This window comes from Bombyx mandarina, chromosome 07, assembly GCF_030267445.1.
Source record: "Bombyx mandarina strain Sakado chromosome 07, ASM3026744v2".
In the NCBI taxonomy this organism is placed as follows: domain Eukaryota; kingdom Metazoa; phylum Arthropoda; class Insecta; order Lepidoptera; family Bombycidae; genus Bombyx; species Bombyx mandarina.
In genome coordinates, this window is record NC_143214.1 from 10,273,873 (window position 1) to 10,300,963 (window position 27,091).

The window sequence follows — 27,091 nt, forward strand, 5'->3', positions numbered from 1 at the left end:
ATCCAAAAATAATAATTAAAACATATTTTATAGGATCTCAAGAAAGTCGATGCCCCAAAACTAAAAAGCGGACACCATTTTTCGGTCGGAATCTATTGATCATGACACTAATCATAAATACCTCTTTAAAATATGTCATCAAAACATATTTAGACATTCTGTTTAGATATTTCGGGAAAAAGGGTACCGACAAAATCTCTTCGGAATTATTTAAATAAAATAGTTTTATTCCGCAGTGAGTAAAACACTATTGTAAATTCGTTAAATAATTTTAATTTTTTAATTAAAAATTCGTTAATATAATTAAGTGATTTTAGAGAGGAAGTCACAAGGAATGACGTTTGTAATTAATTAATAAATATTCTGTAGGTGTTTTTTTTATCACGTGGTCCCTTGATAAGTTTAAAATTTGAATCACTCTCAAGTGAGAGTGATTCAAATTGAATTCAAGTGATTGAAGTGATTCAAGCGATTCAATGCTAGAAATGGGCAGATGGCACTATACTACGCCATATATTTATGTTTTGCGGCAAACAACAATTTCATCAGTGTAGTAAATTTTAAAAATCGTCATATCGTTTACTTGGCAAATTTGAAGCACGAACTCGTCTTAGATTTCACATAATATCTAAATCAAATCATCTTTGCACATAACAATATACTTACTTCCTATTAAAGTATAAATTCTACAAATACATTCACTCAACAATATTTAAAATAAAATGAGCCAAGAACGTTTATCGATAAAACCTACTAACATTAAAATCTTCTGGGCAGCACTAAAACCGCCATGTTTTGTGGCCAGATGACGTCACAGAGGCACGAATTTTTTGTTGACGTTTCATTTCCATAGGTTTCCTACTTCAGTGTTTCATTTCCATAGGTTTCATACTTCAGTGAGATTAATATTGTTTGTATAGTATTAATATTTGTTTAAAGTGTAATTTTGGCGAAATCTGTGATTATGGAAGTATAATATATTTATAATCTTTGACAATAGAAATATAATAGTGTACAAACTTGTAATTTTAATTAATTATAGTCGAATTTCGACTACCAGGGGTCCACTAGTACTTAGTAATCGGCAATGTAAGGCAAACTCACCACCCCTCCGCATTTTCTCAGCGCCGATTTCGGTAATATTAAGCGTAATTTTTGAAGTGAAACTTCTTTATCGACGTAGTGAGGAAAAAACGTATGTAACGTTTATCAGTTACGCGCCATCTTAATTTCTTCCGTTACGCGCCATGTTTATTTTATTTCTATTTAGTTTGTTATCAACAGATGTCGTTGCACGTAAATTCAACAATTCTTGAATCGCGGTGACGAGATGTTACACACTCACACACTTTTTTTTTATGTTACGTGCATTGCATTGCATATAGTACCTTTCCCATTGAAATCTGCAGTAGAATAGCTCTCGGAAGAAGTATGAGTATGTATTTTAAATAATAATTTTTATTTATCTTTATTTTTTACGAGCACATCACTATGCTGTACATAAATTATGGTCTGACTTGACAAAAACTAATCTCGGATTCCCCAGAGCATGCATATGCAATAAACAAGATTAGTTAAACCATAAATTCGAAACTCGGCAAAGACTTGCATTTAAGCTTCAGACATCACAAAGTTTGGAACCTCGTGCAAATAACTCCAAAGCTTGAGTTTCCCTAATCGATGGGAAAAGTTTCGGGGTAATGGGGACACGAATCGTTTAGTATTCTGTGTTGAAATTTTCGTGATTGTTCGTCCGGTTTTTTTGTTTATGTCGATAAATATTATAGACACACATTAGCATCTAAGAGTTGCAGAATATTCGAGAATACATCATCTTTTTTTTCTGAGTTAGTAATTACTATATGTATTAGTTCTCATCCATTATCAGTCTTTACGACCCTTTAAATTGTAACTATCACATATATAATTATATTTATATTTAGAAGCATCGTCGAGAGTTCAAAACTACAGTCGAATCTTTGTAATAGCGATTTTTGCCAAAAAAGTAAATTTGATCTTTTTGCTTCTTCTTTGTAGATTGTAGACATATTTGTTGTTTATTCCAAAGAAGAGTATAATGTTTAGTTTATTAATGACTAGCTGACCCGGCAAACTTTGTAGTGCCTCAATCGATAAATAAAAGACCTAAGCTTTTGCATAAGTTAAACTTAAAACAAACAAAAGGAATCCGTCCGACGGGGGACACATCAAAAGAATAACAAAATTGTTTGTTTTTTATAACTCCGAGCACTTTCCTATTTATCTAACTTTTAAGCCTTCTCTGGACTTCCACAAATAATTCAAGACCAAAATTAGCCAAATCGGTCCAGCCGTTCTCGAGTTTTAGCGAGACTAACGAACAGCAATTCATTTTTAAATATAACTAGCTTTTGCCCACGACTTCGTCCGCGTGGAATAGTTCGCAAATAAATATGCAAAATTAAATGTATATTTTTCAATATTTCTGAGAGATTTTCTTAATATTTGTTTCCGTAAGAACCTTGTACAGAGTATTAGAAAACTACAAAAAAAATAATAAGCCAAATCGGTCGAGCCGTTTTCATGTTATGTCGTGACAACGGAAAACGGGTTTCATTTTTATATATATAGATAGATTAGTTGTGCAGTTCTACGTGCGTAAAGCATTCCATTTTTTTTCTTCGAAATATAAAGCAATTTGGTTTTTTTTTATGAAATTATGTATCCGTCCGTGATGTCCCGTAATAATCGCATCGACCCGTACGAATATTGATTAGGAACCCTCGCCCATGCGTAGCTGGAATAGCCCCTTAGGCTACCAAGGAATAGGTAGGAAAAAAATAAAACAAACAAGCAGAGAAAAAACCGTTCTCTGTTTGACTGCCGATCTTTTTAATACGCTTTTATTAGCTTCAGACGTCTCTGAAGACTGAACGGAATCTGTGAAGATGATTTTGATCTCCTTCAAAACGTCAGATTAACTCGAAATTTGGTGTACTTATTAAGGACCGATCAAAATTCAATATTTAAAGAAACTATTTGAAAAAAAAATTTGAATTTTTTTTTTGAAAAAATTGAAATTCAACTAAAAAATGAAAAATAAATAATAGTTAAAAAAAAACTAACAAAATACGCTTTTATAGAAAATCCAACTGAAAAATAGAAAATAATTTTTAATAAATTTGAATTAAAAATAGGAAAAATGATTTAATTGTAAAAAAAAGCGAGGGGTGCATGGTATCAGTAGTTAAAAATATTTTATGAACAGATCTGAGTAGAAGGGTTATTTTGATAATATCCTGAAAAGCACCCCACGCTTTTTTTTACAATAAAATAATTTTTTCTCATACTATCTTTAATTCAAATTTATTATTAAATTTATTTTTGCTTATTGTCAAACAATTGTTATTAATTTATTTTGAACATTTTTTTTCTAGAAAATATATAACGTAATACATAAAATAAATTTAAAAATTGACGTGACAGTGATTATGTTCGAACGAGCTCACCGGAGCTATTTTAGCTTTAATTAGATATTTTGTGTTATTATATTTTTATCTTAGTAGCGCATTACCAACTTAAATTGAAATGTTAATAAAGGTTATATACAATGGAAAATATAAAAAGAAACAGTTTGGAAAGAACATTTCATTCCCAATTCTAATAGTCCCAGACAAATCATTAAATCCCCTAGCATCAAATACATCTTCTCTGCTAAAATATTTGCTACATCCGTTGTATCATCAGAAAAGTTGTGGCCTTGGTGTTACTAGTATTCTATACGCGCTACACCAAATGATGCACTTGAATCTTTCACATTGTCACATGCATTCCAGATGTTTTCGATAGAATCAAAGCCATTTTTTTTTTCCACAGGAGAAAATCGCCGGATCCCCACCCGCACGGCAGGTGGGGTATGTGGGAGTCGAACCTCACTAAAAACTCCTGCCGCTCACAGCCGGCGCCCTACCCCGGACCGGGTGGGAACCTAGTCGGAGCTATTGAGACGGCGGGACAGGGTTTACGCAGTGCACATTACATCCATCCCGCCGTCCCCCAGACGCCGGACCGGCGGCCGCCAGCAACACGACCGCCGGTTCCCTCGGTCGACGGGCCAAGAGCCCGAGAATCAAAGCCATAACCTATTTTTCAAAGTCTCATCAAAACCGCTCTCAACTAACCTGTTGGGACATCAATTTATTGAATACATAATCCCATTACATTATAAAAATGTATACCTGCTTAAATCTACATATTATGTATTTTCTTTTTATTGCTTTAATTAGGCAATAAATAGCGTTACTTGAATTACACTGCTTACCTTGAGCTCTGAGGTGGTAGTATCAAATTTAGTCTTTACAACTATTGTACTTTTGAAATCTTTTTGAATGTTTTCATACATATTTTTCTGTACTGTCTGCTTTTTACGAAATTGTGTAAAGTTTTTTTTTTGTTTTTTTCCTCCCTATGCTGATAGCCTTGAGAGGCTATCTCAGCTTCGTGTAGGTGAGCTCATGGGGCTCAAACCGGGAGTGTTGCTAACACTGGCCCTAGCAAGAGCAGTGCTTCGCAGAATCTACCACTGGATCGTAAACGCGACCCACTGAGAAAATCAGGCGCGAAACTCAATGAGCAGAGGTTTTACTTTCTTGAAGAACTTTTAAACGGGAATAACGCCATCACTGGATCCATATCCATCATATATACCCGTGTATATCTGGCATCATACCCATAGGCCGCAGAATCACTTATATTCTCAGTTTTGTTCATAAATATTTGATGTTAAATATAAACTAATTTAAAATATAAACTAAGTGGCAGTGGGCTGGCCATATATGCCGTAGGACTGACGATCGCTGGAGCAGACGGGTTCTCGAGTGGAGACCGCGCAGCGAAAGACGTAACGTGGGAAGCCCCCTGGCTAGATGGTGCGATGACCTCCGCACGGTGGCCGGCAAGAAGTGGATGAGGAGAGCCGCAGACCGAGCTCAGTGGTGTAGATTGGGAGAGGCCTATGTCCAGCAGTGGACGACTGTGGGCTGTTGATGATGATGATGATGATGATAAACTAATTTCATATTATAATGAAATAAAACAAAGTCAAATTATATTCTCACTCATTATATTTCGCTATAACGCTTAAGAAACATGAAGATTTTTTTCGTAAATCTCTACCTCATTATAAATACATTTCAATAATATTCTAAGATCACAACAAAGTTACATTTATTTACAATAAATAAAAATGCTTAAGTACAGTATTTACAAGCTAGTCTCATCGTTGGTAACTTAATAACAGAGTTTCACAAGAACAAGAAAAATGATAACGATAATATTCAGTTTAACAAATATACAAAATAAATCGATTAAAATCAAAGGTTTGTTATTGGATTTACAAGAAAATAATGAGTGTCGTAAAAATGTGGGCTTTCTAGAGGATCAAAAGCATCCAGTAAAATCAATAGTACAGTATAATGTGTAACGCATATATTAGTAATTTTTAAGAATAAAATATCACATATTCTTGAAGTAACAGATTTCCAATTTGGATGAATGTAATTTGGCAATTATACTATGAAGAATTTTGTAAAAATTATAATACAGCAAAAAATCTTACGCGAAAGCTCTTAACAGGAATGTTAGGGGTTCGTGAGCAAAATTGGCTGACCCTTGTACAAAGCTTTTTACTTTTAAACGCTTTATTTTTCGCTTCAAGGTAAACTGGCCATAACTTCCAAATTAACTTATTTTGTTCAATTAAGATATTGGCGCTGGCCCTTCGCTGAACCAAAATATTTATTTGATTGTACAATCCGGTCAGCGCATAGTCGAGACATATTATTTTAATCTACAAACTGACACCGAACATTCAAGATTACTCTACTTATGAGTTTTATTTATTAAAATCATAATTATTACGAATTTTATATACCTTTAATGAAATTCGAACACTTTCACATCAAACATATCAAAGATAAACTCACAAATGCATTAAAATACTGCGACAAGGTTCATGTCATGTTGAAATCACTAGTACGAGACACACATTTAACAATCAAAGTTCAATTGTCTACATACATCAAAGTTACACTATAGAATCATTAGGTGTATCGACCTTCGAAAGAAGCGGTACACTGCTGTAATCTTTAAGACGCTCACTGGCTTTCTTGGTTCCGTTGTCAAAGGAATTACTGGCTGTAGGCAGTTTTGAAATCCAGTTATTATTACCAACTTTTGACTTGTGGTTGATCGAGTTGGCCTCCTTCAGTTTGACCCGTGGATGCCCCTGGTGATTGTGGCTTAGAGAGTTTACATTTAACGATATTGAATTAGATACTGATAGTTTGTCTGATTCCTCGTTGTCTATACCATTAGCTACTGGTTCCGTAGGGTCTGAGAGTTGCCTTTGAATCGCGAGGCTTTGAAGCAACGGCTGTGTTTCTTTTTCTAGCTTGGTGACGTCTATAGACCTCTGCTGGAAAACTCCTGACCCTCGTCTACTTGAAGACCTGGAGTTTTGTTCCATTCTCTGCCGGAATGGTGTGAGATGAGAAAGTGAACCGCTTTCGGTTGAAAGTGTTTGGTTTTTGACCAGCGAAGGTTTTTCCTTCGGAGCATTTGGGTCCGTTTTTTCACCCAATAACCAATATGTGACTAGAATTCCTTTACCCTGTAACAAAAGTATTATTTTAAATTCTAGTTTAATAGCGTAAATCACGGGACGCATGATTTTATTGGTGGTAGGACCTCTTGTGAGTCCGCACGGGTAGGTACCACCACCCCGCCTATTTCTGCCGTTCGGTTTGAAGGGGGGGGGGGTAGCCGTTGTAACTATACTGACACTTTAGAACTTATATCTCAAAGCGGGTGGCGCATTTACGTTGTAGATGTCTACGGGCTTCAGTTACCACTTAATACCAGGTGGGCTGTGAGCTCGCCCACCCATCTATGCAATAAAAAAATAAAAAAAATATTTTACACCTATTTATGATCATTTAGAAGTAGCTCTTACGACCGCAAAGGAACATTTCGATTTCAAGGCTTTATAATCGTTGCAAAAAAAATCTTGTTACTACATAATAGTAACAAAATGCAGCGACTGAGTTATTGAAGCTACAATTGATGTAGTAACAAACCTTAGCAATTGCAAGGTATTTTGATTTAAACAAAAAATCCAGCTTAGTTTTTAACTTTACTTGTTAATTAATATACATATATTATGTATTGTATTTATTGTCAATTGTCTTGTATTATAAAATTTGATTTCCTAGCTTAGTTATAATATTACTAATATAATCATAGCAATACAAAATTGTAGTAAAATATTTCGTATATTTTGTAGCTAGAACTGATTTGATAAAATTTGACACGCCATCCGGATAAAAAGGTAAGATACAATTTTGTGGTAATAACGTAAATTGAAAACCGATAGATATGATCAACCGTATATAAAATTCTGATAAAAATAATTTGTAATAGATCGTATGGAAGCATTAATAATGAGTTTACGACAAAAATAATAAATTTGTTCAGATTCTTATTTTAATTTCGTTTCGTATTACGGGCTTGAAAAAATTCATAACATTAAAAAACCCTTTACAAAAAACGTTAAGGTAATGCTTCAAAAGATCATTAAAAGTTTCAAAGCTTTCCAAAGTTTGGTAAGTTATTATTCAAAGTCCTGAATTTTTTTACCTCGTGTCTATTTGTATTACTACGGTAATCAAACTTGGATTATGGTTATTAGGTAGCGATTAAAGTATTACTAGATGATGATGAGCTTTGCTCGTTTTTTTTTTTTGATAACGCCATCTTGTTGTGTCTTTAAAGCGGTTAGTTGCCCTCAAATTAAGAAAAATAGTATTATTATTCGCCAATAGATGTCGGGAAGAGTTTATTATTGAGAACACGAATAAAACCATATTTTCTGAAAATAAATCGTAGCTAGATCGATTTATCGCCCCCGAAATCCTCTGTATACAAAATTTTATGAAAATCGTTGTAGCCGTTTCCGAGATTCAGATTATATACATATATATTAATATACAAGAATTGCTCGTTTAAAGGTATAAGATAATATACAAACACAATATTTTTTTTATATTTCTCGAAAACTATAACTGTATCGTTTAATATACTAAAGTTTAAAAATACAGAGCTTATTTAAAATTGACTCCACTGGTCGTAACTTCTAAAGTCCTTTAGACATTGTTGCCAACTATCGATTGAATGGCGCACTTTCTCTGTAGTAAAATTCTCTGCCATTTGCATGTAAATGTTTTAGGGACTCAGAATTATCATGTCGTTTAGAGCAGGCCATACTCTTTAAAGTAGACCATAAGACTAGTCTAGTCTAGTCCTGATTTTAATTCGCATGCTATCCAAATTCAGCCACACTTATGTGGAACTATCTGTGTAACTTAGATTTGGCTAAAAGTGCCATTCTTGATTATAGAATATGGTGTTACTAAAAAACTTAACCAACTTCTCATAATATAAATCTTGGTACACCTTCACTGAAGCGGGAAATTACTTAAGTTATACCCCACTAACAAACGAAGAAGCTTATTTAGAGCTTCCAACATAAGCTGTTTATTATTATTATTATTGTTATATTATTATAGCTATTAAAATATTACTCAATACATACTTAGAATTTACTCGTCAGTAAATAAAATTAAGTTGATCGTTTTCCTCTAACAAACAAAGGATATTTCGTTGCACCTATGAATAGCCTGGTATACAAATATTCGGTTGATACCAAAAGGACGGAAATTTTAACTAAGCAATTTGGCTCTAAGCTTACGTTTTTGAATTTCTTTATCACCCCACTCCATTCAGATTATCTCCGTTGGCTCCAAACCTACGTTTTTGAATTTTTTTATCACCCCACTCCATTTAGATTATCTCCATTATATCCCATCAGAGTAGCTTAAATCAATATATCACTATACCTTCATGGCGACCTCCCCTCTGCACTCCAAATGGAACGTCCCGAATGTATCCAGCAGAGCTTTCGTGTCCGGAGACACGTGTATCTTCAGAGCTTCTCCGTTGGATTCCATACGAGACGCGGTGTTCACTGTGTCACCGAACAAGCAGTAGCGCGGCATCTTCAAGCCCACCACTCCAGCAACACAGGGACCTGATCAAATACGAAAAATTTCCTGTTGAAAACAGTGCTGAGACCATAACATGCATATACTGCGCAGTCTGCAATCACAATAGTATGGTTACATAAACAAAACTGGAACTCTTAATTTTAAACCCAATATATTTGCCATATAATTGTTTGGTAGATAATTACTGGTGCTAGGACTTCTTGTGAGTCCGCACGGGTAGGTACCACCACCCTGCCTATTTCTGCTGTGAAGCAGTAATGCATTTCGGTTTGAAGGGTGGGGCAGCCGTTGTAACTATACTAAGACCTTAGAACTTATATCTCAAGGTGGGTGGCGCATTTACGTTGTAGATGTATATGGGCTCCAGTAACCACTTAACACCAGGTGGGCTGTGAGCTCGTCCACCCATCTAAGCAATAAAAAAAAGATAATGATTAATTAGATCAAAAAAATATTCTACCTACTAAAGTTTCTCTTGATAGTTAAATAACAATTTTCAGACAATGCTGCCAACTAATTGATTAACAAAAACTAATTTAAAAAACACTATTCCATTTATTAAAGATATTTTAATTAGATGATTTTTTTATGAAGTTTCACTTACTAAAGAACATTGTTGTTCTTTTTTTAGTATTCAATTTCAATTTAGAAAGTTTATAATATGTAAAGCAAAAAAATCTCTGCGAAAGATATTTTATTTGGATCAATTCAATTATGATTTATCCTACTAGACTGAACATGAATATTATATTTTAGTAAAAAAACCTGCCTCTATACTATTGCAGTAAATACCAATCGATAAATCAATTAAAAAAGTTGAACTGAATATATTATTATTTATTTACACTAGTGTTTACTTAAGAATTGAAATTTGTATAGAATCACTGATAGCGCAATATTTAAATAAATTTTACGAGTGTTGTTCGTATTTTCTTCTTGCGTCGCTCTTGTATTTTTGTAAACTAAAATTAAGCAGTTTTCAAAAAAACTCTAGGACTAAACTGAAAACAAATTGATAAAGGTCATTACATATTCCAATTTAATAGTTGTTATAAAACAAACACCCATTGGTTTCATGATTAGTAAATGTGACTATTTTTTCACGCTACTATTTGTAGTAATAGCAAATAGCTTGAAAAAAAAAACAATAAAGCCTCGTTATAGTATATATAGTCTAGGGAAGGGTAAATGGTACAAAGGTCTCTGTATAGTTACAATGGCTGGCCGTCTGGTGTAGTGGTAAGTGACATGGTCACTACACAAGGGGGTCGCGGGTTCGAATCCTGCCAAGGGAAGATATTTGTATGATAAATATAAATGTCTTTTCCAGGGTTATGGATGTCTATTAAATATATGTATGTGTATAATAAAAATCTTACATTTATATCCGTTATCTGGTACCTTTAACACAAGTTCTTTACGAACTTATCACGGGACCAATTAACGTGGCGTGATTGTTAGTAAATATTTATTTATTATTATTTATTAATGGCTGCTCCACCCTTCAAACCGAAACGCATTACTGCTTCACGGCAGAAATAGGCAGGGTGGTGGTATCTATCCGTACGGGCTCCCAAGAGGTCCTACCACCAGTGTTTACGCAAATTATAATTTTGCGGGTTTTGATTTTTATTACACGATGTTATTCCTTCACCGTGAAAGTCAATCGTGAACATTTGTTGGATACGTATTTCATTAGAAAATTTTAAGTTGAAATTGAGTGCAGTAGAATGGCCTTGAGCAGAACTTGAACTGGTGGTAGGAACTCTTCTGGGTCCGCACGGGTAGGTATAAACGCCCTGCTTATTTCTGCCGTGCAGCGTTTCGGTTTGAAGGGTTTGGTAGTCGTTGTAGCTATACTGAGACCTTAGAACTCATATCTCAAGATGGGTGGCGGCATTTACGGTGCAAATGTCTATGGACTCCAGTAACCACTTGGCATCAGGTGGGCCGTGAGCTCGTCCATCAATCTAAGCAAAAAAAAAATTGTTGGCACAATTTTAAAATTTCGACAAATCACACCTCCGTTGTTCGTAATCTCGGATTACAGTATTCGTCTACTACAGTAAGCGTCAGAATGAACATAATGACAATTAAAAAAAATTAAACCGTTTAATTAGTTTTAATTATAATTTGACACTATTGAAGCTATAACATAAATTAGTCACAAGCCATTATCGGAACCGCATACACACCACAACATAGATGCCACTTACAACATACATTTTGAAATGCAATCGGGTTAATGTTTTTATTTTTTTGTAAATACCTCTGTTAGCTTCCCACTTCAAATTATACCCATGACTGTTTCAGGTCAGAATTCAGATATATAATATTATTATACTTAACGATGAGGATGATTGCCGTGCCCTTTTTCATTACACTCATCTTTAAATGCTATGAGGCTCGAAATTTTAACACAACGAGATTCAAAAGATAAAATGAAATTTATGTCTCTTAGAGACTCTTCTTCTATTGCAGCCTAAATTAGTAAAAATATATTATTTTGTTTAAATAGATTATATATTTAGATATTATAGATTTAAAAATCCAGTAAAGTTGAGTTCTGATAAAAAAGAAGGCTGTCAGGCCTTTTCATAATCAAAAGAGCTGCTACGACATAACATTTGATGTCTAACAAGGGCTACAAAAGGATTCTAAGTTATCTTCATAAGTATTCACGCATGTCACAGAAACTCCGAGGTTGTCTTTCATAATGATACGTCTTGTCTGCAGTCGACTGAAGATCTAAGTTTACAAAGGGATTATTGTCAAGATTGAAACGACAATGAACTGTTTCTTTAGCCTAGACCTGATATAAATATAGAAAACCTTTTTTTTTGTGAAAGAAGGATTAACTGGTAGCCCGGATTCGTTTCCACCAAGACAGGTGGGTGAGCAGTGGCTCCGCCAGGAGGGAGGGAGTTTGCTAACGAGTAATATACTTGTAAAAACAACATCAAAGACACAACTTGCTCAAGTTGTCAACACGTATATCATACTAAAAGCTTAGAAACGATAACAAGAATCATCAAGATAACTTGGAAAATATTTTCAACTTGACGAAAATAAGTTTCAGGGACTTAAGTGAGTTAAGCTTACTACGCCGAACGAACGGTATTCAATTATATTCAAGTTTAGATTCTATTAAAACTTTGGAGGTATTTACACAGTTGATTTTCAAAAAGATGTAAGTAATGTTCTGTAGTTTTGGAACGAAGTTCCTTATGGGACGATGCGGAGGGGTACCCTAACCGGGAAAAAACGTCCGTAACGTAAGATTTTTATTATTTATGTATAGTCTTAGTATGATGGCTATACAGTGTCTAATGTATAGTCTACGTGATGACGGTTTTCTATGATAGAACATAATTAGGCTTAATTATTATTATTCATATAAATAGCTGTTTCTTTGTATATTATTATTATAAATCATTGTAAATAAAATAAAGTTGATAACTTTGTAAAGTAGTTTTTATTTTATTTTTATCAATAAAAAAATCATAGTAAAAAATGTATACCCGAATAATTATTTTCTTTATACCTCAAAGAGAATTTAAAAAAATTAATATTTTATAATAAGGATTTTCGTTCCTATCCGATGTCCCACGACACCACACATCTTTTTTACTTAAACGAATTCTATTCTATTCTATCAGCCCACAGACGTCCATTGCTGGACATGGGCCTCCCCCAAGCCTCGCCACAAAGTACGGTCTTGTGCTGCTTGCGTCCATTGGATCCCCGCGAACCTCAAAAGGTCCTCGGTCCATCTTGTGGGAGACCTAAATACGCTGCGTCTTCCAAGTACTTACACGAATATGGAATGCTAATGTCTTTTACTTAATGACTTGTTCTGACAAAGGACCAGGCTGTTACCCATACCATGTAATTCTCGTGTCTATACGCTACTAATAGCAAACAAGCGTTAGTTTCCCAATAGGTGTAACGTACCGTATTCTTGTAATCAGAATATTATATATTCTAAATTTATATTTTCTATATAATACCGTACTAAGTGTCTTCACGACCCATTTCCAAGATATAGGTACAAATAGCGTTAAAGATAATTTAAAAAAATCTCATGTTTTTTTTAAATATGGCGTCCTATTTAAACAAAGTCTTAAGCTGTAAACTGCTATACCTCATAATGATAGCCATTAGTATAAGTAAGCACTCAAAGCGGTTTTAAAATAAAAAATACAAAACATACTCACAATTGTACAAAAGCCTTATTAAAGTCAAAAGCTTGAATATTTTTTGAACGCTAAAAGGGTCACTTATTCAAATGAGAATTAAACTTTAGGAGTACCTAACTCAAATAATGTACTTAATTACTTAACAGCGACTTAAATTGAAGGCATGAAGTGATAAAGATTTGAGAAAAAAATTGTTGAACCGAAATATTTCAACTAAGAATTTTAATTGGAAAAACAAATTTGGAAGTCAAAACAGACGAGAAAATTTGTGAAGCAAATTTTGCTTTGACTTAAATACCGAATGCTTATTTGGATTTCAAGATATCGCTTCTTGAGTTTAATATACAGTGACTAATTTCCTGCTGGATTCCACTAATGGTATTTTTTTTTTATTCGGCATTTTTTGTATTTCCGATACCAATTCAGTGGGAGTACAACACGGGTCGGATTCGTTTTAGGCCGAAGATACAATTCAGAAGACACAGATCAGTTCATTTAAATTATCTAATTACAGTGAACGAAGCTTTACCTTAAACACAGACACTTAACGGATTAATTTAATTGTAGTACATAATATTTTCCTAGTAGGACCTCTTGTGAGTCCGCACGGGTAGGTACCACTACCCTGCCTATTTCTGCCGTGAAGCAATAATGCGATTCGGTTTGAAGGGTATGACAAGCATTGTTACTATACTGAGACCTTAGAACTCATATCTCAAAGTGGGTGGCGGCATTTACGTTGTAGATGTCCATGGACTCCGGTAACCACTTAACACCAGGTGGACTGTGAGCTCGGCCACCCATCCAAGCAATAAAAAAAAGCTGTTCTTTACTTTACTTTCTCACTATTCTTTATTATTTATTTATTTATTCATATTTATTTATTTAACACCGTGACGGATCTAATTGATATTCCAACCTGCATCTTAACCACGATTCATTACTCAGTTTCATACGAGATATATTTTTTTTTTATTGCCCTTGTAGGCAGACGCAGACGAGCATACGGCCCATACGGCATGTGGCACCGTGTCCTCGTCGCAAAAATAGGAAACGACTTGTCGTTGCCGAGTGTTGTGGCATCGATGTTCGGCGACGACGAGTCGTGGAAGGCGATGCTCGACTTCTGCGAGTACACCATCTCGCAGAAGGAGGCGGCGGGGCGCGTTAGAGACGCGCAAGCCCGCCGCCGTCGAGCGGGGGCCAGGGAGGCGGATCTCGCCCAAGCCTTGGCCTCTAAGTGTTTCGGGTCCCCCTCATATGTCGGTTTGGGGACCGGCGAGGGGGACCTAAGAAGACGTCGTGCAAGCTGCTCTGCACGCGTTTTACGCAAGAGCATCCGGGTGATGGAAGGCCGGCTATCCTCGATCCACGCTGGTTCTGACCCAGCGGGGTATTCCGTAGGATAGCTCACTCTAACCGGCGCCATCTAGGCGGGCTCCGGATAGCCTGCCGACCGAGAGGGCTGGTGGTCGTGGCGCCGACGACCGCCAGCCCGGCGTACCGAGGGGGAGGGTGATGGGAGAGATGTGCTCCGCACTAAACACTTCACTTTCCCCCCTTTGCCTTTTCATGAGTTCTGTCTCATGTGAGGTTTGGACGTTGGTTGTTGAGCGACAGGATGTTTTAGTCGGTTCGACTCCGACATGCTCCGCCCGCCGTCCCCAGTGGAGGGCGGAAGTCCGGCGATTTCCTCCTGACCAAAAAAAAAAAAAAACCGTCGCCCATGAACTTCAGCAATGCCAGGGGCAGAGCCAAGCCGCTGCCTACCGCTTTATACACTCGAGATATTTGAAAACGTTTCTTTTCGTCGAGAACGTAAGTCGTTAATGACTTTTGCGTTTTATTTCCGCTTGTCCGTGAATACTTTACAAATGGTTTTTGTAAATCGTGCGAATTATTCTTGCTTTTATGTCTTTGTCGGCGAAAAGTAAAACTCATAATTTATGCTGTGTTGCCTGAGCTGTTTTTTTTTTTACTTTACGATTTGGAGAGTCCTAGGGCTGTGACGCAATACAATTCCTTATTACAAGGTTGTGATAGAGCCAATAATGTACCAGTACATTCAAGGAAACTAACCTATGTTCAATGAGATATATATATTTATTTATAACTTTATATACTTGACAGTATAAAGGCGGACTTAATACAATAGGCATTCTCTGACAGTCCACCTTAGGGGAGTGCAGAAATGAACCTTGATAGGTGTAGTGTTATTGTGAACATACATAATATTTATAGATACAATTACTCGTACTTAAATAAATACATATACATAAATATATAAATACATATATATATAAGTCGTCGTGACCTAACGGATAAGACGTCCGGTGCCTTCGTGTTGAAGCGATGCACCGGTGTTCAAATCCCGCAGGCGGGTACCAATTTTTCTTATGAAATACGTACTCAACAAATGTTCACGATTGATTTCCACGGTGAAGGAATAACATCGTGTAATAAAAATGAAACCCGCAAAATTATAATTTGCGTAATTACTGGTGGTAGGACCTCTTGTGAGTCCGCGCGGGTAGGTACCACCACCCTGCCTATTTCTGCCGTGAAGCAGTAATGCGTTTCGGTTTGAAGGGTGGGGCAGCCGTTGTAACTATAATTGAGACCTTAGAACTTATATCTCAAGGTGGGTGGCGCATTTATGTTGTAGATGTCTATGGGCTCCAGTAACCACTTAACACCAGGTGGGCTGTGAGCTCGTCCACTCACCTAAGCAATAAAAAAAAAAAATGTAAATAAATATTATCAACTAGATGACTCTGCTAACTCTATATAATACAAATTTGATCAAAAAGGAAAACCGAATTCAATTAAAATAAATTGATAACCTCATCAATGTAGTCGAAGTTAATTAAATATACAATTAATAAGTCAGTTACTTATCAAGGTTAAATCAAAAAACTATTTTCAAATAAAATATCATCAGGATCGGTACACACAGGAAGATGGTCCGTTGAAAAACACGCAAAAAAACTTGATACAGTCAAATCGAGAACCTCCTCTTTTTTGAAGTCGGTTAATAGTCTGGCCGCAGCCATTGGACAATAAAATTCATTTGACAATAACATAAATATCTATTCAGAATTCTTTAGGCAGTGTCAGGTTAACATCACGAGAGGAGTGCCCAAACCAACTGTCCCGGTATTTGGATCAGAAGCCTCAAAATTTCTATAGCAATAGAATAATGTCCCTACCTACAAGACGGCAAAAAGTTATCGAACAAAATGGTACCTACATACTTTAGTTAAATGTAAATAAACTATATTAAAAAATATAAATGTGGTGTCGTGGGACACCAGGTAGGAACGAAGTTCCTTCGGCTAACGTAGAATCGACACAATTTGCAAAAAAAAATTCGTGCTCAATTTTATGTTGGTTTTCTTGATTTTTCTCTTAAATTTTGCTGATTAGTTTTTATTTCAGTACAGGAAAGTATTTAGGAAATTCTGTATTTTAGGAAATAATAAATTACGTAAAATAAAAATAAAATCGTAATTCAAATTATCAATTAAAATAACATTATGTCTCTTTATTTTTTTGTTTGACAACATAAAATTACATAGAAATAGAAATAATTACAAAAAAAATAGAGAGAGTAGGGATGAGAGAACGAAAAGAAAGAGGGAGAAAGAGAAAGGTATTATACACAACTCGCTTGTGTATACGACTGTCGCGCCTGCGCGCGTCTCATTTAACGGTTTTATTCCACGCACTTTTTTCCACGGATTTTTTCTTACGGTTTTACTATCACATTTTCTTCAAATGTGAATTTTCTTAATAAATACGAAGAAACTTTTTCTCCAACCTATGACGTAACGTTATTACAATATTTCATTGTCAAGTCAAGCTTACAAAGTTACCAAGAATAATATTCAAACCGCTGGTTTATCAATCATCGCACCTGTTCGGAGAAAAATCTATCCTCTGTCGTTTCTTATAATAAAAGATAACAATATCTCTTTTCCTTTTGCCTTGAAACATAGTAATATTTTTTTTTTTTTTTTTTTTTATTGCTTCGATGGGTGGACGATCTCACAGCCCACCTGGTGTTAAGTGGTTACTAAAGCCCATAGACATCTACAACATAAATGCGACACCCACCTTGAGATATAAGTTCTAAGGTTTTTTTTTTTTATTGCTTAGATGAGTGGACGAGCTCACAGCCCACCTGGTGTTAAGTGGTTACTGGAGCCCATAGACATCTACAACGTAAATGCGCCACCCACTTTGAGATATAAGTTCTAAGGTCTCAGTATAGTTACTGTTAAGATAGGCGAAGATAGAAGAGCCGTGCTGGCATAGTGTTGTTTGGTTGAAATTGATGTTTAATGCATAAGTTAGTCGCACGCCGTCACCGGCTCGTATCACTCCTGTGCTATATACGTAGAAATCTGTTTTTTTTTAATTATATGCTATTAAACCCAATTCTTCTTAGTCGCATGCACTCTTGGCAGAGCGGTCGTGGTCATCACTTCGGGTGGTGGTGCGCTTCACCAGACGTCGCCATTCCTCGCGTACCGCGGCCCTTCTTGTGCACTCGTTAACGGGACCATTTAGAGCTGCCTTTATTTGGTCGGTCCATCGTAACGGCGATCTGCTGCGCGGTTTTGTACCCTCTATCACACCCTACACCACAAGGCGCTCAACTGAGTCGTCACCCTGCCGCGACACATGCCCGAAGAAAGTGAGAGTGCGACCCTGAACGATGGAGGATAGTCGCTGCTTGATGCCGAGTTCTTGTAGAATTGACTGATTCGTTCTGAACTCCGTCCACGATATTTGCAGCATTCTTAAACCCAATAAAAGTCATGAATACACGTTCTACTGTGTTTCGATTCACGCCCCAATAGTTACATTAGTTTGTCTCTATAATGCTTCTCCACCTAGTTCCACATTATTTCAGGCATATTCCACGCAACTTTGCTTTGCGAAGCTCCGGTAACTTTAAGCTTATGATGGTGAGTGGCAAAATAATATTACGTTTTAAAAATCTCCCAGTGCGGTTTATGATTGGCATCGGAAATTGATAGAGAGAAATAATCAATAAACTCCTTCAAAAGAGTCGTGATCCGAAGTAATGAGAGAAAGATTAGTGAAGGGTATAGAAATGAATGACAGTAATAAATACATATTTAGCAAAAGTATTTTGTAAACGATGAAAATATTATGCTGTTAATATTTAATTGCTTATACAGTTGAAAGAGCTCACGGCCTTGATGTTGAGGGGTTACCGATGCCTATGGACATCAATAAAGTATAAAAAAGGATTGTGTGGTTTTATGAAACCACGGTAAAAGTGAAACTTTTTTTCACATTATAGACATTAAACACTGACAAAAACAAACAAAATTGTGTGGAGCACTGGCACAAATGAGTAATAGTCTATACACTACATGGTCAGCTGCTGCGAACTATAGGCGCCGCCATATTGATCTTGGCTGCTCTCACGAGCGCCTTTCATTTTATCCCTACTACGCGGTCGACCGTCACGCAACATGCAACACACAGACGAAAAAGTTTGAGACGATATAAAGGTCGGTGGCCATCTTGAGTGAGACACGTACACCCCTAAAACCGAAACACATTTGTGTTTCGTGGTAGTAATAGGCTAAGGTGATACCTATTCCTGGGGGCACGCACAACGACCAATAAACATAGCAAGCCAAATTAAAATGATTCATTATCATTTAATTCATCCCTGTGCCCGCGGTGAAGATGTTAGACCAAAATAATATAAATACTGTATTGTCTTCAGTCTTTGATTCGTCTGTACATTTTCGAGATAAGCGCACGTCTCAAAGACGGAGAAAATTGTTTTAAAAAATTCTGTTTAAGCGTTTTCCATTACGGAGCTTTTCATGAATACGCTTTCGTTGTTTATGTTTTATGTATTGGAATGGCTAAAACAGCTATGACGCAGTTGAGCAAAGGTTGGAAAGATCGTAATATTTCGAATAGGTCCAAAATACATCTTGTGCACTCACTGGTCTTTCCAATCGCTCTCTATGCAGCAGAAACATGGACCATAAAAGCAGCTGACCGAAACAGAGTTGATGCTTTTGAAATGTGGTGATTCCATGGACAGCCCACCGCACGAGCATCTCGGTCCTACATCAGCTTAAAATGGAGAACGCTCAACGCCTGTCTGCCACCTGTCTGCAACGCATAATGCGCTACTTTGGCCACGTTGCCCGCAGAGGTGTAGACAACTTGGAACGACTGATGGTCACTGGAAAAGTAGAAGGAAAACGTCCTAGAGGCCGGAGCCCCAAACGTTGGTCCGACCAGATCTCCGAGCAAACCAGCGGCCACTTAGCGCTGCACTACACCAGGTAACTGACCGGAACCGATGTAGGCTGACAGTCGACAAGCTAAAACGGAGTCACGATCCTCAGCAATGAGGGAGCGATGGAGAAGAAGAAGGAGTTTATATGTTTAATTATTTCTTTAAGACACCGTAACAAATAAACAGAAATTGTAAATTGCTCAGAACTTATTATTTAATGCCAGGCTTACTTACTATATAAGTATAGAAAGAGACCTTTGACACGGTTTTTTTCGTTTATTATTTATGCGAATACATTCAAGGTTCACCTTTTTTATTGCTTAGATGGGTGGACCAGCTCACAGACCACCTGGCGTTAAGTGGTTACTGGAGCGCATAGATATCTACAACGTAATTACGCCACCCACCTTGAGATGTAAGTTCTAAGGTCTCAAGTATAGTTACAACGGCTGCCCCACTTTCCAAGCCGAAACGCATTACTGCTTCACGGCGGAAATAGGCAGGGCAGTGTTATCTACCCGCACGGACTCAGAACAGGTCCTACCACCAGTAAATTATGTTTCATACTAACGGGAGTTAAGTACTTATAGAATTGGAAACGGACAATGCACGTGTTGTATTGTTATGTGCATGCATCATTGTTATGAGTGATGCACGTGTTAAATGCGCACCTATTTCTTTAGAAATCTTAATCCAGCCTATGAGGTTTGAACACCGACACAACCGCATCTCTCGATACGAGTACCTAAGCCGTCTTATTCCGTACGCTACAACGATTTGATGCCGTGAAAAAATACAAAGCTTACTTATTTGTTTGCAAGTAAAAGAGCTTTCGCCGAAACGAATAAGTGCTGACGGGAGAGTGGAACTTTTAATGAGGCACTCATCCCTCCGTGTTATTGTACGAAGTATTAGGCCAAAATGTTTAGCGGAAAATCTAGTCAATACATTTTACTGTTCACAGACTTGTATTTCGCTTGTTATGTTTCGAAGTTAAAAACATAATTGAGATAAAATAAATAGACGTAGTAGCAGATATAATTATTATTAACGTTAAAAGTAGCAGGACAAATTTCTATTGCACCGACTTGATGAAGAAACTCACGGTTCATCTCATTATAAAAAGTCACACGCAGAGAGACATATCATGACGCGAAACCTTCCACGCACATTGGAAGATAAGGTCGAAATCCCAATTTTATTGCACAACATCTTTCTCATTTTTTAATTCTCGATTGAAACAACATGGTGATACCTATTCTTATACCTTACCTACCAATTCCTACAGCAACAATGAAATAAGGATGCTGGTATCTAGTGGTTGCCACTTCAACCTGTAATAATTTAGGCTGGGTCGGCTATCATCATAGTTCTCCTGAAATTGAAAGAATGAATCTCCTATAAGAACCTACCAGAATGTAATCCGATCCGAAGTTTCAGCTGGTCCATAGGCCGATGCCTGATGCGGAATCTCCTGACGGCATCCAGTAAAGCGAGAGCCATCCTCGCCACTTCGCACGCATGTCTGGTCCCGTTGCGTTCAGGCAGTCCAGATACCACCATGTACGCATCACCTATGGTTTCCACCTGAACAAAAATCCGACTTGTTATTCAGATTTATTAAGATATTATAAAAACATAAATGATCACGTAGATAACATGCGAGCGAGACAAAAAGATAAATCTTCTTATTCTCACGCTTTTAATGTTAAATCCTTGATAAAAGAAAATATAAATATATTTATTTTTGGCATTATTCCTATGAAAAAAGTTGAAAAATGAAAGCTTGATGCGTATAAAAACGGTACAATTTTAGATTTCAACCAACATCATAGCTTTTGTGACCATTTAATGCAATTCTCTCCGTGAGTCCGCGCGGGTAGATACAACCACCCTGCCTATTTCTGCCGTGAAGCAGTAATGCGTTTCGGTTTGAAGGGTGGGACAACCGTTGAGAACTTAAAACTTATCTCAAGGTGGGTGACGCATTTACGTTGTAGATGTCTATGAGCTCCAGTAACCACATAACATCAGGTGGGCTGTCCATCCCCATTCAAACAATAAAAAAAAAGGAAAAAAAATGTAAAAAATAACACGAATCTCGCGAATGTCTACGATTTGGTTTCATCAGAATCAGATTTAATCAGAATGAGATTTAAGACATTTAAAAAACACGCACAAAAAGTTGCTCATACAAATAACGAACATAGAGCATAATAGCATTTAATATTAACAATTCGACCTCAAGGTAGCTGCAAAACTAACACATGTCATGACTACAGAGATTTGCATAACAACATTTTAGAATGCAAATAGTTTTCGCATGTGCTTATTTTATGCACAGTATTTGAAAATTTTAATTCCCTACGCGTTAAAACTGTATCTAATTTTAATTCTTTTTCAATGAAACTTTTAATGTGATGCATGCATTATGTAGCCCTTTTTAAGCTACCGGTGAGCAATCATGCACACCAATAATAGTCTAATCATGATGATAATAATAATAGTGGTCACCAATAACAATAATCAGGGACGGACCGTGTCGAGCTGTAGTCACTACATAACCATAACTAAATCCAAAACAAGGACTTGTCTCCAGATTTATCTCAACAGAAAGAATCTGTTAAATTCTTACTAACTCCCGCCTTTAGTTTATGAGTGCATACTGTAAGCCTGTATACATTCTATAGGGTACGTGCAATGGGGTATCCTAGTCTTGCCAATTTCTTCAAAGTAGTCCAATTTGAAAAGTGGGACAGCTCATAAAAAACATACTTGAAATTTAGACCTTATGTGTCAAAGTGTATAGCACTATTCAAGTTGTTATATCTACTATCTCTGGTCACCACTTAATAACAGAATTGGTCTATCAATCAAGAGTTAAGTAAAGAGAAAGGTGAGAAGTAAATCAGATACAAAATTACCTTATAGACGTCATAGTTTTCCACAATGGAATCAAAACAGGTATACAGATCATTGAGGAGGTCCACCACTTGCATAGGAGTGGAGGAAGCTGAGAGAGCAGTGAAACCAACTATATCTGAAAAGTAGATTGTGACTTGTTCGAAGGTTTCCGCTACCACTGACTGCCCGTTGATTAGCTGGGAGGCCACTGACCTGGTCAACAGAAAATTGGTGCTTATAGAATTAGCTACAAAAATACTGATTGCAGCAAAAAATATCCATACATTAGAGTCATACAATGAATGTAACTATTGTGATGTTTTGTTACCCATTAACATTTTATTTAGATACCACGTAAAGCTTTGTGTAAAAACTTTTAATGTTATTTAAGTTACGCTTGTCGCTTAGACGGTACCTGTATATAAAACTAAACATAGACCACAGTCGTATCATTTAAAATTACGAAACGCATACAAATAACTGTTTTTAATGATTGGACCAAACGATTCTCTACCCGAATTGTTTATACTAATTTTACGTTGACAGCAAAAAAGCTTGATACATTTTTCAGTAAACACTTTTTGATGTTATTGCTACCCTTATGAGGAAATTCTCGACCCAACCAAAAAGAAACGCGTGTGATAGGAATTTTAAACAGGGCCTGCGTACACATCAACTGCTTTTTGATGGTAATGTTTCCATTTATTTAGAAATAAAAATATATTAGCCTTTACGGACAGATATGGCTAATCCTGTTTAAATTGTAGACACTTTTTTTATAATACCCGAAAAATAAAACAGTTATTTGCTTTCGTCAATTCTTTCTATATATAAAAAATTACAACAAACTAACAGATTTTTTTCCAGATACATATCAGAAAGACAAGGGGCTCTGTCGCTAAGCCAGTCAAATATCCTGATTAAATTATAAAGGCTCGGGAAATATAAGGATAGATGATAGAGGATATATGATGATATGACTGACTGGATGGTGCAGTAGCTAGAGCTCCAGACTGTTGCGCCACTGTCGTGGGTTCGATTCCCACATCGGGCAAACATTGTGTGATGAACAGGTTTGTCTGCTCTTCATCTGGATGTTTATTATCTATATATTTAAAGGGATATACGTATGAATTTCGGTCGCCAGTACCCATAACATAGGGAATCCTAATTTGGGGCCAGATGGTCGTACTGATTTTTTACCACTTATTATAAAAATATGCTTTATAGCGTAATGCTGCCATAAAGTTCTACCAAACATTGTGCCAAACATCTACTCACTTAGGCAGTAACTGGTACAGCAGCTCTTCACATTTTTTCTTTTCTTCTAAATAATCCTGAGTTCTCTCGCTAACTAGAGTCTCCAAATTATTCGCATATTGTTCCATACGGGAAAGCAGGTTGTCTAAAATATTGCTACTTTCTTGAGTTCTGTTAGAATAAGAGAGAGAAAAAAAACTCAAATTTAATTTACATACCAAAAGGATGTTCAGGATGTGAAACCTTTTATATAAGATTCCATACATAAAATATATGAAGGCTTTTGATGAGGTAAAGAAAAAATATTCGAAGGAGCATTTTCTTCTACTTGTGTACCACGTAATTAAGTAGCCCGTAGGCACGAGTCTCGTGAATGTAAAATGACATGACGCGCTTCAAGATTTTTGGATATGATTTTTCCATTTTCCCTCTCCAATGACAAGCTTTAGAATTTTTGTGAATACTCCAAGCTTAGTTTTACGAAATTCGTTTTTTCTTCGAGAATTAGATTTTTTTTTTTGTATTTTAGGGCCAGAGAATCGCACAAATGTTTCAGTGGCAGCTTCATTGACATATTATTCAAGAGGACCTATTACAATAATATTCTGTTTTTATTTAATGTATAGCTGGACAGCCCATAGACATCTACAACGTAAATGGGGCCACCCACCTTGAGATATAAGTTCGAAAGTCTCAGTATAGTTACAACGGCTACCCCACCCTTTAAACCGAACCAAACTAAGTTATTACTTCACGGCTGAAACGGGCAGGGTGGTGGTACCTATCCGGGTGGACTAACAAGAGGTCCTACCACCAGTAATGTCCAATAAAAAGGTACGTACATCACATAATTATCTTCTCAAGCTTCTACAGACGTAATTCTTTTGAATTTAACCTATTTTACTAATTAATTCTTTCCAAATCCGTTCTTGAGTACTAAAAGCAGAAGCTGTCCGTGTCAGTCCATAATCAACACTACAGTCTTACCTATTTTTAAAATATCGTGCTTTTTGAGACGTAAGTCAAAATAGTCACTATTTTAATCTAGGCCTTTAATTTGTTTGGTAAATACACTTTCTTATTTTCCTTCAAAGTAAATAATACCAGTTTGACTTTCTTTTAGGAAAGAAGGACTCCCAGTGGCCCGAAGGACTTAACTGTTTTATCAGGACTGGTGGCCAGCACAGGCTTAGCCAGGAGGGATGAGATTTGCTACCAGCCGCCCGAGCGCTTCTAAAGGAGACCTAACAACTCAAGAGCAGCTGCTTCGCGAATGAATTTAATACGTGATCGAAATCGCGACCCGCTGAAAAGATTATCAGTTTGATAGCGAGTTTTTCTATCAATTTACGCAAAATTCAATGCTAAGCTACTAACAACGTAAATGTCGATAATAAACACTAATATATAGTATTTATCTTAAACCTTTAAACGAGCAATTGTATATATATAATCTAAATCTCGGAAACGGCTCCAACGATTTTCATAAAATTTAGTATACAGGGGATTTCGGACGCGATAAATCGATCTAGCTACGATTTATTTTCAGAAAATATTGTTTTATTCGTGTTTTCAATAACCAACTTTACCCGACATCTATTGGCGAATAATAATACTATTTTTCTTAATTGAGGGCAACTAACCGCTTTAAAGAGACAACAAGATGGTGTTATAAAAAAAAAAAAAAAACTGGTCTTCATCTAGTTAGTATTCTTAAACGAAGGAAGTACACAATGTATCACGGAACAGCAACTAATTAATTCATAAACGGTTTGATTTCAAAGAAGTTTTAATTGAAATGAGCTTTTAAATTAACACGAAAGCTTGAAACGCTTAAGGAATCGAGTAGATGAAACAAAATTTGTGTTTTGATATAAAGAGGTACAGCTCGAAATTGTTTTTTTTAGTTAAGAGACGAATAACTTAATGTAATGTTTATAAAAGAGAAGATTAATTTAGAAATAAGCATAAATTCATTTATCTAAAGCCAATCGATAGCATAAAGCAAAATGAGATCGGTAGGCAGCGGCTTGGCATTGCTGAAGTGCAACCATGGGCGACGGTAACCACTCACCATCAGGTGGGCCGTATGCTCGTCTGCCTACAAGGGCAATAAAAAAAATTAGACATAAATAATATGTATTAGCGTTCTGATTTTATTGGAACAGACTTTGATATGAACACGTTATGTTTTCATCAAAATGATAATTAAATTTTTATGTCGGTCATTGTTCGAAATTGAATGAGAAAATGAAATTTCAACGTAAGATTTACAGAGAAATATTATATGTGTGGATAGTTCCAGGAAATTGAAAGGTGCAATCCTAAATCAAGAGAGAGAGAGAGAGAGAGAGAAGTGGTATGTACATAAATATTACTTGTTGAGCCTCCTTATGGCACCCTTAAGGTTTCCAAAGTCAGGTCTTTCAGTTGGATCCTCTGCCCAGCACCGACGCATCAGCTCTGCCGCGTCATCAGCTTCGCAAGATCGGTGATGAGACGTATTAGGCCGGAGACAACTCGCCCTGATCGTTTCAATGATTTCTGAGAACATTTGGATGAGATAAATTATGGTTATAAATAAACTTGATTAAGTATATCACAAAAATGAAAAACGAATATGGAATTTTTTTTTTTTTTTTATTTTTTTTTTTTTTTTTGTTGCTTCTATGGGCGGACGAGCTCACAGCCCACCTGGTGTTAAGTGGTTACTGGAGCCCATAGACATCTACAACGTAAATGCGCCACCCATCTTGAGATATAAGTTCTAAGATCTCAGTATAGTTACAACGGCTGCCCCACCCTTCAAACCGAAACGCATTACTGCTTCACGGCAGAAATTGGCAGGGTGGTGGTACCTACCCGCGCGGACTCACAAGAGGTCCTACCACCAGTAATATTTTTATATATGACTTTACTGTGATTAATACTTTAGACAAAGTTTCAGAAGGGGATTAGGACGATAATTTATCTACATCAAGGCACCCGAACTCATGCTTATAAACTACGATCTTGTCTTTACCACCACCACACAATACCACAATATCCAATACCGAAGCAAAAATGGGAGATCTCATTTTATCATTAGTCACAGATCCGCGTAATTAGTGATAAATAAAAACCTATATCATTTTAGAAAATCTTGTATATCTAATAGTCCTGAATAACATCATTATACTTTTGCTACTCGTTGGATTATCTGCTCGTATGTAATCAGTCGTTCATTTAACATACGACTACATTTTTTAAATGTTATGGATATTTTAAGCTGAAAGTCTACGAAAATGTTTACTCTAACAAGTTCGTCTTTCAGCCCGCGAAAATTG

The 27,091-nt window shown here is 36.3% G+C and overlaps 1 protein-coding gene across 2 annotated transcripts in view; it reads right to left on the minus strand.

The window, feature by feature from the left end:
• Positions 1-5,568: 5,568 nt before the first annotated feature.
• The window catches only part of Gcy (receptor type guanylyl cyclase), a 162,830-nt gene continuing 141,307 nt past the window's right edge, over positions 5,569-27,091 (minus strand). For both annotated transcript variants that reach the window (XM_028169377.2, XM_028169376.2), the window contains exons 15-20: positions 26,144-26,309; positions 23,787-23,936; positions 22,526-22,718; positions 21,014-21,188; positions 8,934-9,124; positions 5,569-6,649 (exon numbers count right to left, since the gene is read on the minus strand). In XM_028169377.2, coding sequence (XP_028025178.2) covers positions 6,065-6,649; positions 8,934-9,124; positions 21,014-21,188; positions 22,526-22,718; positions 23,787-23,936; positions 26,144-26,309 — 1,460 coding nt within the window. In that variant the 3' untranslated portion in view covers positions 5,569-6,064. The remainder of the gene's footprint in view (positions 6,650-8,933; positions 9,125-21,013; positions 21,189-22,525; positions 22,719-23,786; positions 23,937-26,143; positions 26,310-27,091) is intronic.